This window comes from Zalophus californianus, chromosome 14 (assembly GCF_009762305.2).
Source record: "Zalophus californianus isolate mZalCal1 chromosome 14, mZalCal1.pri.v2, whole genome shotgun sequence".
NCBI lineage: Eukaryota > Metazoa > Chordata > Mammalia > Carnivora > Otariidae > Zalophus > Zalophus californianus.
The window spans coordinates 81,246,323-81,264,494 of record NC_045608.1 but is presented as its reverse complement, the minus strand read 5'-3'; the positions used below and the strand labels follow the sequence as shown (position 1 = coordinate 81,264,494).

At 42.7% G+C, this 18,172-nt stretch overlaps 1 protein-coding gene across 1 annotated transcript; it reads right to left on the bottom strand.

The window, feature by feature from the left end:
• Positions 1 to 462: 462 nt before the first annotated feature.
• SERPINB2 (serpin family B member 2) lies at positions 463 to 15,157 on the bottom strand. Its single transcript, XM_027577089.2, has 8 exons — positions 15,022 to 15,157; positions 11,055 to 11,231; positions 8,085 to 8,201; positions 6,622 to 6,750; positions 5,983 to 6,100; positions 2,555 to 2,697; positions 1,780 to 1,944; positions 463 to 1,443 (listed from the first exon to the last, which is right to left on the bottom strand). Exons 2-8 carry the CDS (start codon positions 11,220 to 11,222, stop codon positions 1,033 to 1,035), a joined length of 1,251 nt encoding a protein of 416 aa, XP_027432890.1. The 5' UTR covers positions 11,223 to 11,231; positions 15,022 to 15,157; the 3' UTR covers positions 463 to 1,032.
• Positions 15,158 to 18,172: the final 3,015 nt, after the last annotated feature.

Genomic DNA, 18,172 nt, shown 5'->3' with positions numbered 1-18,172 from the left:
GTCTTTGACCCACTCAAAGCTTTCAGCACTATTGGAAGCAAACACCCCTAAAAGAAGACATTTGTGTTTCCCCTCTTACTCTTACGCCCAGCCCATCTTCCCCTCTCTGAACCCCCAGCTCAATGACCTTGACCATGATTCTATGTCTGAACCATTGGACCTGGTGTTTATTCCCGATATCCTTGAGGTTTAGCCATGAGGATCCCCAAAGGACTTTGACTCAAGCTTTTCTGAATTGCTGTGCCTTTTCCTGCTATGAGAAGGCAACTCTAAACCATTTTACACACAACCCCATCCCACTCCCAACACTGGGGGTTCCTGCAGGGGTGGATATCTTCTTATCTCCTTTATTCTGTTTTTTCTTGGTCCCCACAAAATGAGACATGATGCCTGATCCCTGGGGATCAAGGTATGACAAGTCTTAGGAGCTAACCACCCAATGGAATGACAACAAACAAATGGTTGTGTAGAAACATGTTTATTTTTTATATGTAGTTGTAATTTTATAAGTTATAGACACATCTATGTGATACATAATGCTAGAAATGCACATGACATATATTTTCCTGTTGTTCAATGCTTTCTTCCAGGTATTTATTATAAAAAGGGCATGGAAAGGACAACCACTCATCCCTCATTATACAAACAAGTAAATGTCCTTTTTTAGATAGAAAAATAACTGATCATCTGCTTCTGTAACTATCAGCTATATGAAACTGACAGTGAACCATAATTAAGACCATTCTATAAAATAATAAATAATATAGTAAAAGTTAATGCTATACAATAAACCGGTAGTAAGGAAGACCTAACTGGAGCATCATTCCACTTAGGAGACCAAATGATTAATAGGCTTGCAACGTTATGGTGGACAGCTGTCTCGTTATTTCGGTACTTATCATTAGCGTGTAGTAGGAGTTGTTCAGAAAAAAGCAGAAATGTATAGGAAAAGTCTCTAAATTTTTGGCACTTATTGCAATTCATGGAATCTTACAGCTCATACTACGAAATCCTGTGCAGAAACAGAACTTATCAATTTTCGGGTGAGATAAACCGGCCAAAAAAAAGGATGTTCTTGGTGATTTTGTGCATGATAAAGAAGAGGAAAGGATGGTCTGCCACAAACTGTGGACCTCCATGGCCAGTCCTCCCTGACAGAACGGCCCCGGTGCCGGCAGCTGCCTCCGTGCCCTCCTCGTTCACGTCCACGGTGGCTTGATGGAACACTTGGGACAGAAACAGGTCATTGGTGTCGGACATTCCTGAGAAGTCAGCCTGGCTCTGGCTGAAGGCTTCCTCCATGCCCATGCTCCTGAGGATGGATCTGAGTTCATAGCGCTCTTCTAATTTGAACTGGGGGAGGTACACCTCCACATCGTCTTCGGCTAGAGTGTCTTTGCTGGTCCAGTTAATGAATTTATCATAGGTTAGTTCACTTTCCAGCTACAAACCCAAAATTAAAAAAAAAAAAGCCTGTAAGTACTCAGAAAAGAAGGCAAATAACATATAAGTCTCATGTTAACAATCAGTGGCTATAACTTTACCATATTGTGGGCAATATAAAAATGTAATACACCGGTAAAATATTTGCAAGAACGTAACATGTGTGACATATTTTCATGCTCTGAATGAAAGTTTGAGACATGAATGTTTATTATCAACCAATTCGCATGTTTCTGTGAGGAGCTGCATACCATTTTCTAGACCTGTAGGCATGTTTATCATGAAAGGTGAGTTTAGCTCCAGAGGTTTCAAACAATCCAAGCTGGAATGGCTTACCAACTCCAAGCCAGTGGACACATCACCAATTTCATCTGGAAGCAACAGGAACATGCTGACGCCTCCAGCATATGGGAGTTCCAGAATCTGAGTCTTTAGGTTGCTTATGTATCCAATGTTCAGCTCTTTATGCAAGTACATCATCTGTACAGGTTTGCGCTGAGTCTAAAATTATTAAGAAGTAAAATATGAAAATTGATACTAAGATGTCAGGAGATTTACAATTAGACATAAAAGAGAAATAGATTCTGCTTTAGTGTTGAAGAAATACAATCTTAAAAATCAACAAAATAAATTATTTATACCTTACAGTTGCTCTTATTAGCTTTATCATGATTCCATCTATTATTAAGATGGACAACAATAATAATTATAATAATACGAAAATGTTTGTTCAGTACCTGCCATGGGCCAAGAACTCTGTGAAATCTCACTGAATCCTTACAATAGCCAAGTTTTACTGATTAAAAAATGGAATTCCCAGAAGATAAATAAGGTCATAGATGGTTACTGGTAACACCTTAGTGGCAGAACCTACAACTGCATCCAGAATTATGTAATTGTAAAGCCCATGGTCTTCACCATCACTTATATGGCCTCTCAGAAAATTACTGAGCGATACTCAGTAGCTTGAAGGAGTCAACCAACTATCCAATGTGCATAATTTATGACTAACAAGTCATGCAGGAGCATGAGTGGTCTCTAACTTTTCTTTTTCTGTCTTGGCCAAGGTCCTAAAATACATGCTAGGAAAATCCATCTTGTTGTCTCATACCGCGTTCACACGGAAAGGATAAAGCCCATTTAATTTCTTCTCAAATGGAGTTTTCCACTTTCCTTTGAAGTAGACAGCATTCACCAGGACCATCTTGGTGTCCCCATCTACAGAACCTTCAGGTAACAAGTCTGGGATTTTGCCTACAGAAAACATGACATATGTTTAGGTTTGTGACCAAGAACTGTGATGTTATTATGATTTGAATCTCTTGAGTCACCATCAAACTCAGCATCTACATTTGTCAGATTCTGCAGAGGTGATGATCTCAAGCTCGAGTTTTTCTCCCAATTTATTTAAAGCATAAATAAAGCAGACCACCTTTCTCAGAAGGTTTGCAAAGTCCAAAAGAAAATGAAGAAGTGATGCATTTAAAATTTAGAATGACTATCAAACATGGAAAGATTTTCACCTCCTTTTATGTTGTTTTCTCAAAGTTTCACGCTCCTTCTATATCTGATCCAGACAATCTATGGGTTTGACCCACTGATTCATTCAAAAACTTTTTTTTTTTTTAAGTCGTGCTAGACCTACAGTAGGAGAAAGGAAGAACTGCGCTGGAGGGGCTGAGAATATTGGAAGAGGTATTCAAAATCAGCAGTGAAACAATGTGTCAGAAATCCTGTAGCAGAATGCAAAGTACTGTGGCAGTGCAGAGAAAGAAGGGTCTCAGGAATTAAAACATCCAAATGTGGTAGTTAACAAAAAAAAAAATGGCTTAAGAAACAGCCCATTTACAGTTAATACCTGCTCTATAATTTTTCAACTACTCAAATACATTATTTTACTTAATCCTGACAACTATTCTATTGGGGTATCCCTAATAGATCTTATACCAAAAGATCCCCCGCTGAGAAAGGTGAGCAGTCTCCTCAAGGTCACAAAGTGGTAAACTGGTTAGGATTCTGTGTGGACCTCCACCACCTCCATATCCTACTGACAGACACAGGACTAATATAAAGGTCAGTGTAATCTGACCGGCTTCCATATATCCATTCAATATATCCCCCAGGCATTTAAAACTCTTGGTTACTATTGAAAATTGCTATGGCTTTACTTAACTTTGTGATGTAAATGACAGAATTCATGTGATCATAATAAATAAAACAGACAATTCCCTCAAATTATTATAAAATCTGATAAAGCAGTCAGTCCAAAGGATGACAAGGCATTCTGGCAACACAACTGCTTGATTCACGGCCACTGAAGACAATGCTTACAGAGAAAACGAATTTGTGCTGTTCTCAGAAAAGCAGAACTTCTACATATCTCCTGAACTCTGCGGTCAGTTTTTACTTCCACTTCTGTTAAACTTCACTTTCCCTGATTCCTCTGTGTCAGTGGCTTGTCAGTATTTTAGAACAATAATTTTAAAATCAGTTATAGAAATGAAGAACAAAAGTAGAACAACTATTTTCAGAGAAACAAAAACATTTTATAAGTTCTACAGAACTTGGTTCATGTGCTTTTTCCCAGTATGGGAGCTAAGAAACTAAGGCACCAAACTATTCCTTGAAACAATGTTTTAAACATCGGAGTTACATGAGCATTTACTTTTTGCCTACATTATCAAACAAATTCTTTAAACACCCAAATAAGGAATTCAGAATTAGACTAAGGATCAAAGAAGAGGAACCCCCAGTTTCACCACCAACTGGTAGTGGAATCTCGAATAGGTCGTTAACCCCTCAGGGACCACGAGTCCACAACCATAAAGGGGCAAATTTGGATAAATTATCTCCAAGGACCTTTCCGGTCCTAACAGCTCATAAATCTATGAAATAACAGGACAGTTCACCCTCGTAATAATCTCTGTGTTTTTCTTCCTAAAAATCCATCTATGTGTTGCTAGCCAGCAATTTACGACCTATAATTCTACCTGGAGATTTGGGAGAATGAAGGATTTTCATTATCAGCCAAAGACTGTGCTAATTTTTGTGGGGACCCAGGAGAAGGGTGACATATTGGCCCTATGCTCAAATAATTTTAGTCTATATGGGATGGCAAAGGAAACAAAATAAAATCAGTTCAGTCACAGTTGAACGCTGTATAAGGCAAACGTTAACAGGAGTCACGAAACTATCAAAGCACCAAAGGGGTGGAGAAGAGACGAGTGGCTGGGAGATACCTCTAGGAAAGGCTAGGACTTGGGTTTGCCACTAAATTAAACTCTGACATTAAGGAATGCATAAGAAGCAAGTATGGAGGTAGCAACCGAGAGCTCAGGGGCCAGCAGTCGTCCGGCATGGTCTGTTGGATTATTAAGAATTCAAAAGTCAAAGCGAAGAGTAAGATCTTCTGCAGAGGCCAGCTGGAGGGCAGTGACGCTGTTTCTGTGTGGGGACATGGGGACATGGGGCAGCAGGACAAGGGTGTGAAGTCAGTCACCTCTGCAGTCTCATCCCCTCTCCTGTGCTCTACACTGGAGTCCAGCCAATCGGCATTCCTTGCCCCAGAGGGCCAAGCTCTCTCACCTCTGCATCTTGGCACATCTGTGCACTGTGTCTAGAACTCTCTCCCCAGGCACCATGCCCTTAGCCTGCCCAGCTGCAGCCCATCCTCCTAATCACAACATAAACACTTCTCATTGCAGGGAGACTCCTCCCGTCGTGACACTGGAGGCCAGCGCCCTCCTCACGTGCTCCCGTGCAGTGTCCTGTATGTCCCCATAAAAGCACCTGTGACCACCTGACAGCCATCGCCGACTGAACTGAACGCCTCCCCTACACTGTAAGTTCTAGGGTGGCAGGATCTGGTTCTGTTTCATTTACAGAACGTGTACAGTGCCTGGCACAAAATATACGGTGGATTAACCACTGTTCACTGAAGGACTGAATTCAATAACAATGAATGGATGATTTAGTTAAGTGTGAGTCCTGGTAAAAAACAAAAGTGAGGCAGGAGCCCATGAAAGATTTAGGGACATGAGCTGCAATAGTAGAAAGTGGTTTAGCAGGGACCAAAAGACCCTCACAGCAGATAGGCTCAGAATGGTGAAAAACAGGTAAAATAAGTTTCTGATCCCTCCTTCTCTATTGCCAGGGGTCTCACACCAGTTACTCAGTGGAGGGTCACGCCGTTTTTCTTTGTTTTTGTCCACAGCGGATACAGAGCACAATTATTTCAATACTAGTATTTCCTACATTGGAAGACGTGTCTGCCTGCTTTCATATTTCCATCCTAAGGTAATATCCAAAATCAGATTATTTAAGTACTGAACACATGTCTTCCTACAGTAGACCTCAACTATTTTTTCCTCACTTAAAACACTCCTCAGCTAAATGAGAATCAGGTTACATTAACCGAAATAATTAAGGTGAGGTGAATTTTAAGGGAGTTAGGGCCAAGTGCAGGAATGATTTTTTGAAAAACATAGATCAAACGTTCCTAACTGAAAAGAAGAACAGGAAATATTGCTTTGGTTTTACCTTTGGTTTGAGTCTTGACCCAGGAATTAATCTTTTTTCTGGTTTCTTCAGTACATTCTAGGAAGTCGACAGCCTGGGGTTCCGTAGAGTAGTATTTCTTGGAGAGTTGCATATATTCCTTTAAAGCAAGAAACGGGCCAAAGGTGACAGAGTATATATACTGAAAAAGACTTGGTGTAATTGTAAATCACGGGCTTTTGTCAAGATTTGGGGAGGGGTGGTTAAGGGGCTGAGGTAGGGGAAAGGGTGGAGGGTGGCTAGGGGGGGCTGGGAGGCTGAAAGAGGAAATAGTGTGGATTAAAAGTGCTCCGTTGACCCCCTTGCCCACACTCATTTGCCCTCCTGCACTGTGCATTATAGACCCTGAGTAGGGGGTGAAAGCTGGCTCGTGGGTAGTGTTTCTGGAAATCACTGTTCCCCCAGCTTTAGCAGTCACTCTGCACATGGGGCCTTTGCAGCCGTGGGAGGGAGCGCCCAGCCACGGGAGCATGCGCACCTGCAGCTGTGACCCAGGGCGTTTGGAGCCTCAGGGAGCTGGTGTGGAATTCTGACTCTCCTTGTGAATCACAGACAGAAGCTTTGAAGGTGACCTCATTGCACACTGGGGGCCCTGCCATTTCAATTGCAGGTTTCACTTACTTCCTTGAATCTCGCAGACTTCTCTCCAAACAGTTTATTGACGCTCTCCAATAAATACTCCCCTGTGGATGCATTGATCGCAGAGCTGAGAGAGCGGAAGGATGAATGGATTGAAGCTCCAGCTTGTGCCTTAAACAGAAAGGAGGGATCTCTTTATGTAACACAGGACGGCTAAACAAGATACTTCGTTAAGTAAATGTATTTTTTTCAATGCAACAATAAAATGCTGTATTAATGCACACTTAGAATTTTCTGACACTTTAGAGGAATCTCTGAGGAAATACTTTTGATACAGTGCATTAAACTCATAAGGTAATGTTTTACTTGTTTCAAATTTTGCTGTACCTACAGATTGTAGTTAACCTTGAAGTAACCAACGTCCTAGAAGAAAGTGAGGCTTCTTTTGTAATTTCCTAAACTTCAAGGTCTCTGAGGGATTTTATTATATTAAAACATTACCAAAGAAATATTCTAGAAAAAGTTAATATGTGTCTGAAAGTGCCCATTAAAGGGTAGTCTTTACAGTGGGAAATCTGGGTTTTGGAAAGCCATGAAAAGTGTCGGTGAATTCCAATCCTCAGCCTGGAGTTTGTAAGCATGATGACAGCCACAGGGCTCGGTCACACAACAGCTAGCAGCAGGTGAAGCCGCGGACAGAGCCCTGCAGATGGACTTCCAGGTGTCACAGGAGACCTGGCTGGATTGCCATCTTTATGGGGCCCTCTGGACCTCCTCCAGCCCATAATTCCCTGGGCAACAGGCAGATGGAGCCGCATTCCAAGAAGGAAGCTATGGGAGATCTCCCCCTACCTAACCCACGAGCATATTATGGAAGTTGCTCATCAATAGGAGTACATCTATGCCCAGTTCCTGTAAGTTAGCTGGAGAGCTGATGTTTAAGGAAATATTGAGAAAAGATATTAATTAGTACCTGAGATAGATAGATGCTGAATAGATATGTACATACATACATAGATACATACATACATACATACATACATACATGGACAGGGGATAAATAGATAAACAGAGGAGTTGAGAGGGATATCTAAGGGTCAGTGGTCTCTCATGAAGTCATCAGGCCTGACCTACCCCATTCCTCAATTGCTTGTCACTCTTTACCTTCTTCCACCTAGAAATCTGCATCCATGCATGTGTATTCTAGGAGTTGCTACCACGATTTCAGAATAAATTATACATGCCCAACTAATGGCAGAGTGGTATGATTAAATCTAGAAACAGTTTTGGACCTAAAAGTCCTGAAGTCTAGATTCTATTCTGGCCCTGCCCATATTTATCTGTGTGCCCATAGGATATTTATTTAAGGGCTCTGAGTCTTAGTTTTCTTTCTATGAATGAGGGAAGTTGTACTAGGTTCCTTCCCTGTCTACTACTGTGACTTTAAGACAAGAAGATTCTAGAAATAAAGTGCAAAAGAAATGATGAACCCGTGAGTCAGATACCTGCAAAATAGCCTCAGGATAAGTGCCCTTCTGGATCTGCTGCATGAGTTCACAACCTGTGAGTTTCTCTAGGGTCACTGGGGTCTTCAGGGCTCCAACTTTGTCAAACTGAAACACCTACATTTGGAATTAGAGAGAACATATTTATGAGTATGTTTTCCTGCTAGATTACTTCACCTTTAAACCAATGGCCCTCAGGTACCTCTTAGCAGTCCTATCTACTTCCCTGCCTTTGCATCTTGGAATCAAGCACAGATATTCATTATACATAATATATAAGTGTCTGCAACTGAAATTTCCCTCACAAGAAACAGCTTGAGTTATTTTATACTAATCCATATACTGGCCATTTTGACAATAATTGGTTATTATGAGATGATTTATAACCTCTTCACTAAAGTATCTAAATTATCATCCAACCCATAAATGCCCTTGATAAAAAAAAAAAAAATGCCAGTATTTTGAAGAAAGTAATAAGGTTAATTCACGACCTTGCATGTCTCTGTCTTTTCAATGGCCTTATCTATTATCCACTTTTAATCTGTCAAAAACTACAAGCCCAAGTTAGTTTAAGCATAAACACGGTTACTCACTATTAACAGGGATCCCCTAAAATATTGACATACGCCGCACTACACATAGAAACCCATGTGGGAGACAGGACCGGGGTCAGATGATATAAGTGTCAGATCCAGAAAACACAGTGAAGCTGGCAGGTGAAGGCTGGTCCTACGAAGCTGCCTCAGGCTCCTTCCCAGCATGACAGCTTTCTAGCCTGGCGTCTCCGGTCTCAGCACCCCTAGGCTGGCCCTGCACCCAGGCCTCCCCGCAACCTCCCACATCCTTTGGGTCCCGTTGGGCCTGCGTCACATCCCTTGTGAGGCCCGTGGTGAGGGGGAACTTATCTGGTCAATGGATTGATGGTGGGGACTCTGCTGACAAAGGAAACGCAAGCTTGTCCAGCCAGGTCGTGAGCTTCTGGGTTGGCAGGACAGGTGTTAAGGGCTGCGGGATCTTTCTCTGCTCTTTCAATCATACATCATAAGTCCCATCTAACACTCTGGAAAGAAGTGGCCCTACTCTGTCCTCGCAGGAGGGAGGAATATTTCTTGAAACAGCCTTTCTGGTTTTCATCCCTTCTAAGGAAGTTGATCCTTAAAAATCAAGAGTCTCCTGGCTAGCCCTAAAGACTTCCTGAATTGCTGCAAAAGCCCCCGCAGAAATGGGGGATGGGAGGGGACCCTGGGCCATGCGGAGGCCACAGGGTAAATAGAGGCAGGCACACGGCTCAGCCAGGCAGCGGAGCCCCAGCAGGCCTGGGGCTTCATCCTGAACATAAGAGCCTTCCATGTCTTTCCACCCTTCCCACTATAACACCGTGAATTTACCAGTCACACCAAGTCCCAGCCATGGGGCCTCTGCCCGGCCCCGCCTCCTGGTCTGTACAATGAGTATGGCGTTCATAGCCTCTAGCTCATAGCGTCGTGCAGCATGTGGGCCAATTCACAGGATGCTCTGGGGCACCTGGCTGAGGTGCTGAGGAGCACCCGCTGCTGGAACAGACACAGCTCCCAGACGCTCTGCGGGTGGACTCCAATCTTCACACCTGTCCTCCAGGCTGGGCACTCTTCATTCCCATTGTGTAGATGAGAAAGCTGAGGCTCAGAGAGTCCCGGTGCCTTCCCTCACAGAGCTAGTAAAGAGTGGCGAGGCCACCACTCCACACCGCCTGGCCTGTCCCCAAAGTCTGCCCTTCTTCCTCCAAGCCCAAGAGCCCCTCTTCTTCTTTTTAGTAGGGAATTAACCACATTTTCCTTCGAATTGTAAAATCAGTACATGCAGCACAGAGTGACCAATACGTTCATTTGCCTCTGGTGTCAAAAACTAATTTTTTTTTTTATTTTAACAACCTAGGGTACTTCATTTCTCATTCTCCCTCGCAATATGTTACTTCTGCTCCCTTTACAGTTAAAAAATTAAGACCCTGATGTTTTCCGCAGTTTGCCATGCAGTTCAAGTTTCTCCCTGCCCAAGGGGAAGAGAGTAAAGGGGAAGGAGTATTGCCAAACAGTGCTGGTATCAGGGTTGAGCAACTGAGTTTTGTTGTAAGCCAGGATGTTTAAACTGCCACACACACAGGGAGGGATGCCTTTTACCTCCTGGCCTCGTGCAGCGAGATTGGCTAACCCTCCCTGTGAACAACCTCAAACCCGGTCCATGGTAAATGGGTCACCGTGTACCATCAAAGGACCTCTGTAGGCTGAGGCGCGGTTCTCATGGGAAACCCCAAAATGGCCGGGGGCATTTTGGTGTAACTGAGAGCACAGTGCATGCTTGTGAGAAAGCAGGGCCTGTAGCTCAAGCATACAATGTCAACATCTGTGGTTATGCGAATCTGAAAGAATCTTAATTATATGATGACCCTATCCAGCTCACTGACCTAGGACATAACAGGAGCAGGTGCTTTTTTAAAGGCACTGAATTCATCCCACTGGAGCCCTGTGGTATATGGTGTATTTCCAAGGCCCCAGACTCAGTGAAAGAGTCCCCTGACTGAGCTTGTGTCCCTTCACCAAGGACTGAAGCCAGGGGCCTTGACAGAAAGACCTCACAATGCTCCCGCACACCCTGTCCACCCTGATTTTGAAAACTGGCCATCAGACCAGACACCATTTTGTTGACATGAACTCACGGGGGTGAATATGGCTGAGGCCCTCTGAAGTCATACCGCTCTCCTCACATCTCCAGCAGTGTGGTGACCTCAGCTGTTCATGACACTCTCTGCAATCTACAGTTAAGAGTTTTCATGGTTTAGCTGTTTTATAGATTTGAATCTCGGGAACTTGTGTGGTAATGGCACATGACAACTACTGACCTTGGTAAAGTCAAGCTACCTGAAGCATAAAATTGTGATTCTATAAATCCATTCAGGAGAGACCCAGTCCTAGTTTGGAATTTTAAGACACTCACCTTGGCCATCTGATGTGCAGTGTGGCCCCTGGCACCCAGGTAGACCATGGCCATGGTGGATGAGATGCTCCATGGAGAGAAGAAGAGATTTGGGGTGGCACTAGTATTTGCCAGATGCTTGAAAAAATTGAGGGCAAAGATTGTGTTGGCCACATAAAGGTCTTCCATTGTTTCAATCTGGAAGGAAAGTGAGGAAGAAAGAAACAGCTCTGAAAGATGACTCAACACTTTGGGTGATGTCGGCTGAGTAGTACAGGGTGTACTCTGCACAGGGGTTCCCTCTCTGTTCTTCCTTCATGGAACAACATGAACTAGAGCCCGGATGGCAACATGGTCATGTGACCTGTGCAGCCTCATGGGGCTCCAGGTTTCGAGTGATGCTCTGCTGTCACCAACTTAAAATTCTTCATAATTTTGAACAAGGGGTGCTGCATTTTCTTTTTGTACTGGATCCTGTAGCTGATCTTGAGATGCAACAGTTAAGTGATGAGTAGGGATGCTCCATATAACAATCATAATAACAGCAATGACAATGAATAGCATTTGTTAGATTCTTACTGTACAACAGATGCTGTTCTAAACATTCCACCAACCATTTAATTCTTGCCAAAACCCTATGAGAAAGGCATTGTTATTCGTGTTTTATGAAGGAAGAAACTATAGCTCAGACGATCAAGAAAGTGACCAGTGTCACCCAACTATAAGGCATGGAAGCCAGGTGGGTGGCCTCCAGGGTCATGCTTTCAACCTCTGGGCTGCATCTGCAAATATCCAGCACACACATGGGCAAATACAAGAATATTCAAACACATTCTTGTTGGCCCCACTTGAGATTGTCTATCTTCTTTCAGATTCCCTGTTTCTAGATGTGGCTTAGATTCATCATTTGAGGGTAAGTATTTTTACCCAGTTCCTACCTCCTGTACCCCCTCTCCCCCTACACACACACTTACATCCACAGCCTGCAATAAAACAGCTTTCCACACTAAGGAGTTCAGTACAGGGGCGGGGGGGGGGGGCCTGCTGGAATGGCCACCTGCTTCTCCTCACCCCGCCCCCCAATCAAGGAAATCCATTTCAGGTAGCCTGCATGCAATGAACACGAAACAGACACACACACACACACACACACACACACACACACACGCACCCTATTACCACCTGAAGATAAAGGACAGACACGTCTTCCGTGACCCAAGTCTCCGTGTGAAGGGGAAAGCATGGGCACACCCGAGGTGTGTGTGGGTATCTGTTGGTACTGGCCAGCGATCATTTTTCTGGCTGTGTGTTTTGCTTTCACGGTGGCTTAAAACACACCCTATAATTACCAAAATACACAAATATACCAAATGACGCTGATGTTCATCCCACAGGAACCTTTGTGACAGTGGCTTCCCAGAGCTGAGGAGGGGCAGAGAGAGGTCCTGAGGTGAGGGACGTCCTCTTCGGTAGGCTTGGCTCACTCAGCAGGCTTCCCAGCAAGGGCCAGCACTGCCTTCCCTCCCCAATCCAGGGCAGTCTTAGGGCAACACTTGGTTCATGAACACTTCTTTTCAAGAAAATCATTGCAATTTGTATCCAAATGTCTCATTGGAAATACCACTCAATTGTATTTTATTGAGACAAAACTGTAAATTAAGCAAAGTTTGTCCCTGAAACCACCTCTTCTCATTCAATCCTCACAGGATCTAAAGCGGTAGATACTGTTACCTTCATTTTATAGGTTACCCCCTGACGCTCAGAGAGATTAAGTAACTTGCAAGTCACAGAGCTTCTATGCGGTGGTACAGGGATTTGAGCCTAGGTCTGCTTCAGGAACCCACTCAATCCACACTGCCTCACACTCGCTCTCCTGCTGGTGGTGAACTTCACTATTGTGTGTAAGAGTTTAGGTAGGTTACTAGCTTGAGAAATGCTAGAAAGAGGAAATAAAAATAGGAAGGTAGCAAGTCTGTAATGCTCCTAGAAGGCGTATTAAGTGGGAAAAAAAAAAAAAAAAACAACCCAAACCCTGCTAGTGTTTTTTTTTTTTTTTTCCTTGCTTCATCACTGAGATTAGGTTAACTTGGGTGGCTCACACATTTGTTTCCCCTTCCTTCTACCGATTTAAAATTGTCTTGAAACTAATTAGTCTTACTGGGCAGATCGTTTTTGTAAATTACCTCAGTAACATTTTGGAAACAAACTGAGAATCAATATCATAAATAAAACATATCTCTATCCTCATGTGAAGAAAATAAATAAGGGCTCAGAACCAGAAAAGTAACTGCAGGCTTCTCCTAGACCGGATCCTTCATAGTATCCTGCGTATCAGTCACTCTGACACTAACAAAATGTAAGTGTTTAAACAAACTATCAGAGAGGCTTTTGATAGATTTCTGGTGACTTTATAAAGGAAAAAAGTACATAAGGACAGCATTAAATTGTCCCAGATGCGTTTACTTCTTTTAAAAATAGTCTAGTTTTTATTCTTTAAATACGGTGCAAATAACTATTTAACATAAAAAATAATATCTCATGTCTATATTGCAGTTACCAAATTCCTTCAGCAGCTCTGTTTTTGTTTAATTTGTATTATTACCTGCCCAGGAAAACCTAGTAATTTCTTGTTACAAAAAATATGGAGATGTAGACTGCACAGCTAGTCAGAGCCTAGACTGAATCTCAGCTTTCCGATTCCAAGTCTGGTGATTTTCACATGAGGTTTGAAAAGTTTGCAGTCTTAGAAATCTATGAAGGCACACATATGGCAAGTTTCCTCTCAGACAACTCCACGCCTTACCTTTAGGCGGGAATCTGCCTGAGACAGTGTACAACTGAAGTCAGAATGATGTCAAATAGCATCATCGCCCAAAACAGGTGATACCTGTTGTGAGTTTCTTACCACTAAAATTTTTAAAAAATGTTTCATTAACTTCCAAATATCATGCTGCTAATTAAGGCTTAATATTATCACGAGGAAGAATAAATGGAAAGCATACATGGGGCTGGGCTCCTAGATATCTGTGTCACTTCCTGCCACACAAGTTAACAAACGTGCCCTAAAACTCAGCACACATCATCCGGAAGCTGGGAGGTGCCCCCAGGCGCCACTATGGCCCTCTTCTTGTTGGCGCTGGATGCGAGATTTGAGTCTGTTGTGTCATTTAAAACAATTTTTTTTGTGTGACAACATAGTGCAAACATTTAGAAATTGACCACAAAAATCCATGAAAACAAAGAGAAAATAGTACCTTCAAGGAAACGTCCCATCCAAACTTAGCACATTCTCCCCCAACAAAATTAAAAGCAGTTCCTGTTATTTGATGATTTTCATAATGAATGAGTGTCTGTTTATGGGTATTAAATGATTTATTAAACCTGAAGTAAATCAGAAGTAATTTCAGTCAATCCAACAACTAGTTTGGCAAATTTTTCTCTTCCGCTAAATTGACCAATTATTTAACTAAATTCAATAAATATAAGGTGGGGTTGAACAGACCCAACTCAGTTTGCTGCTGAATTTCTGTAATTTCTGATAGCTTTAGATACTATCATCTTTCTTATTTTTATATATTTATATACAATTTATAGATTACATTCATTGCTTAAATTACTGTCTGTTAATTGATCTAGCCATTTCCATCCAATTCAGTGTCAAAGCCCTAGTTAGTAAAGAATATACATATTCTAACCTGTTCGATAAAATCAACATCTCAACTTGATTGGTCGCTTTAGTTTAGCTAATGTTACACAGGCATCTGCTGGCTTCTGAGATTCAAGATTAAGCCTTACTACAAATTTAATTCAAATCTTGACCTAAAATATTTTCACTTAAAAGAAATCTAAACAAGAAAACACCATGACATTTTTACTCATCTCCTAAAGACATCCCACACCTTAATTTTCGCTATTAATAATCCCGGTACAAAGCAAGAGGGAAAAAAATGAAAGCCTGTTTCCATGGCCACGGAAATCAATGAAATACCTGGTTATTCCCGGAGGCACTGCTGAGAAGAAACTGTCCTCAGAGAGCTATCATAGTGCAGACAGGGAGACTGGTTTTATAAAGCTCTGCCCCTCCCACAGAGCTTTTTTTTTTTCTCGCTCTCTTTCTAATCTTTATCCTTTGAGTGATTCAACATTTTACTCAGCAAGACATCACTATTATAAAAAGGTTTGTTTGCTAAGGCACCGTTTAAGAAATTTGTTCAGAGGATGACGTCATTCAGAAACTTGAGAATTTGGCAATACCTGCACATGCCTGTTAAAATTACCTGAAGTTTATCAGCCCGTTTCAAGTGTCCCCCTCTACACCTGCGCCCAAGGACAGTGCCGAATTCTACAATAACCTTTCTATCATTGCACGGGGATGGCTCGTGGGTTGCAATATTTAAAGACAACAGAATCCTTTCTCTCTGACTCTAGACAGCCCCCAAGTGACCCTTTGGGCATGAAGAGGAAGAGAACGACTATTTTTCTTTCTTGGAGAGCCTCTATTTTAAACTGTTTTAGATTTCTCAAAGTAGAATTTCCTAAATAATTCTGGCTTCCACCCAAATCTCCTGCCACCTGCCACACCCAAATAACTTTCTATTTGCTCATGTTTCCAGCACAGATCTTAACTTTTATTATACAGAGAAAATCCACTGTGCACTTGCAATTGACTTTTAGCTCTAGGACCATGATGTTGAAAACTTGATTGAAAAAAAATCACTAGGTGGGGGCACCTGGGTGGCTCAGTCAGTTAAGCATCCCACGCTTGATTTCCGCTCAGGTAGTGACCTCAGGGTCGTGAGATCGAGCCCTGAGGCGTCAGGCTCCACGCTGAGCAGGGAGTCTGCTTAAGATTCTCTCTCTCTCCCTCTCCATCTGCCCCTCCCCACCCCTGTCACAAATGCCCATGCTCTCTCTCTTAAAAAAAAAAAAAAAAAGCAACGTTTAGAAAAAAAAAAAAGTCACTAGGTGTTTCAATACAGCCAAAGGAATTAGAGGACAAAAACAGATAAAAAATAGGCATGATGAAAGATAATTTGAGTCTAAACATGGTTATATTGTTAGAGCTAATTGAAAAGTGCAACACATTGTAAAGGTGGCTTCTCGTCTATTTGCTTTACTTTTATGTGTAGGAAATCCTCCAACGGACAGGGTGGTTAGAAGTAAAAGCACCATATTTCTTTTCAGCTGCTGGGGTGAGCTCCGTGTCCGCGCTTAGAGAGCTGGGTTCACAACCTGAGTGTCAGTGAGACAAAGTCTGTGGGTTTGAGCCGTCTGTAAGCTTCTTAGTTCGCCCGAGGTTCACAGACCTCGATCTACCCTTACCTCATCTTGCGTATGTGAGTCTCCCATCCATAGGAGTGGGGCTGACTTAGCCCAAACCCCTCGTTATTATCAGAAGGACAATGGGATCCGTGTGTTCTTCAGAATCTGTGTCTGGCAGCCAAAACCCAAGTTATTTGATTTTTTTAATTGCTGGAAGATCTCAGGTCACATCAGAAAAAGGTGGAATCCCACCCTCAACAATAATCTTTCAACTCCTAAGCTCCTCCATGACACCAAAGGAAACTCATAGGCAGCCGTTGACCCTTTGACAAGTTTTAACATCCCCTGGTGCTCAGCCGGATCTCTGCCTCAGTGAGTGATCAGTAGATTCCGTTGCTGGTCCAGGTGTCTCTCCCCTTCTTCTCAACAGGAATGCCATCCTCCCTTCACCCCACTGACCCAAATCTCTGAGGTTCTGCTGATACCCCACAGCTTCCCTGACATCCAGTCTGACTTCCACAATCCTCAGAGAACTCATGCTACACAGATCTGCACCTCTTAGACCTACAATATAAAAATGTATTCTTAATTCGCTAATCAATCGTGTGTATTCTAGATATTTCATTTGAGTGGGCTTCCATTCCTAAATAGATTCTACACTCGATGCCCCTTCAGCAGCAAGAACAGTGCTGAGCATCAAGTTGGTACTGACAAAATATCTTTTGACTGAGCAAGATGCTAAAATTTTCTCAAAAGGCTCTTTGGTATGGTGAGCACAGACATTGATTCTGAGAGACTCAGAAAGTTCTAACTTGAATTTTCTTTCTGCCACTTACTAGTTGTATAATCTTGCACAAATTTCTTCCTCAACCTCTCTGAGCTTAAGTTTCTTAATGATGCCAGCACCATTCCCTGCCTCTGCAAAAGCAATCCCGTTTTTGCTATTCTTATTCCTGATTTTGTTCGGGTAGCAAGAGATTCCTTGTCCTGGGGAAGGAGGGCCTCATTGTTGGTCTGGGGGGCAGCTATATAACCCCACCCTGGTCAATGAGGTTTGGGAGAATTCTGTTGGGGAATGTCTGGGGAAATTTTTCCTTCCCGATAAGAGGGAGACATAAAACGAGAAACTCCCTGTCCTATGCCATCCCCATCTACCCAATGTTGAGCCTGGCTGTGTGAGGATGTGATGCCAAGAGAAGCTCCCATACATCAACCATAGAGGAAGGCCAAGAGCTTTGCCGAGATGCAAACCAGAGCCCTGACTTCAGAGCACTCCCAAGTCAATGCTGGAAACTACTTACCTCTAGTTTTTGTTCTTATTGTTATTGTTACCTGAGATGATACATAATAAGTCTATATTATTTAAGCATTCCTGAATGACACAGGCTTTTGTGAAGAGCAGATGAGATCATGTCTGCCAAGCGCTTAGCGTATCATCTTTTATATAGCAAGTGTTCCACAGGGCTAGCGAGCTAACGGAGTGATTGTGGGTGGCCAGATTTGGAACTTGCCTTAGAGACTAGAGAAATTTTATGAGCTCAGTATAAAAGGAGAAGATGGTCATGCATCAAACTATTGGAGGAAGCGTAAAAGGCAATACATGATGAGAAGCCCATATGAATGGCACCAGTGGGAGGCGGTGTCACAGAAAAGAGGGGAAGGTTGATACGTGTGTGTTGGAGGCCTCCTGGAGAGAATAAAGATAAACGAAAAATTTGAAGATCGAAAGGGGAAAGCACCAAAATTACAGACGTGGGAGGCCAAGACTGTTGAGTGGCTGCCTGAGATCCTTCAGATCCTACATAAACTCCAGAGAAGGGAAGCTGCTTGTAAAACCTGTAAAGGGGAAGAAAAATCTGAAAAATGTAGAGGAAGAA

Excerpts from the sequence above, each read along its gene's own strand:
- SERPINB2 (XM_027577089.2), bottom strand. The coding sequence starts at position 11,222 with ATGGAAGACCTTTATGTGGCCAACACAATCTTTGCCCTCAATTTTTTC. Across the intron at positions 6,101-6,621 it reads AGTCTGCGAGATTCAAGGAA|GAATATATGCAACTCTCCAA; the intron begins GTAAGTGAAACC and ends CTTGCTTTAAAG. Across the intron at positions 2,698-5,982 it reads GGTCAAGACTCAAACCAAAG|GCAAAATCCCAGACTTGTTA; the intron begins GTAAAACCAAAG and ends TGTTTTCTGTAG.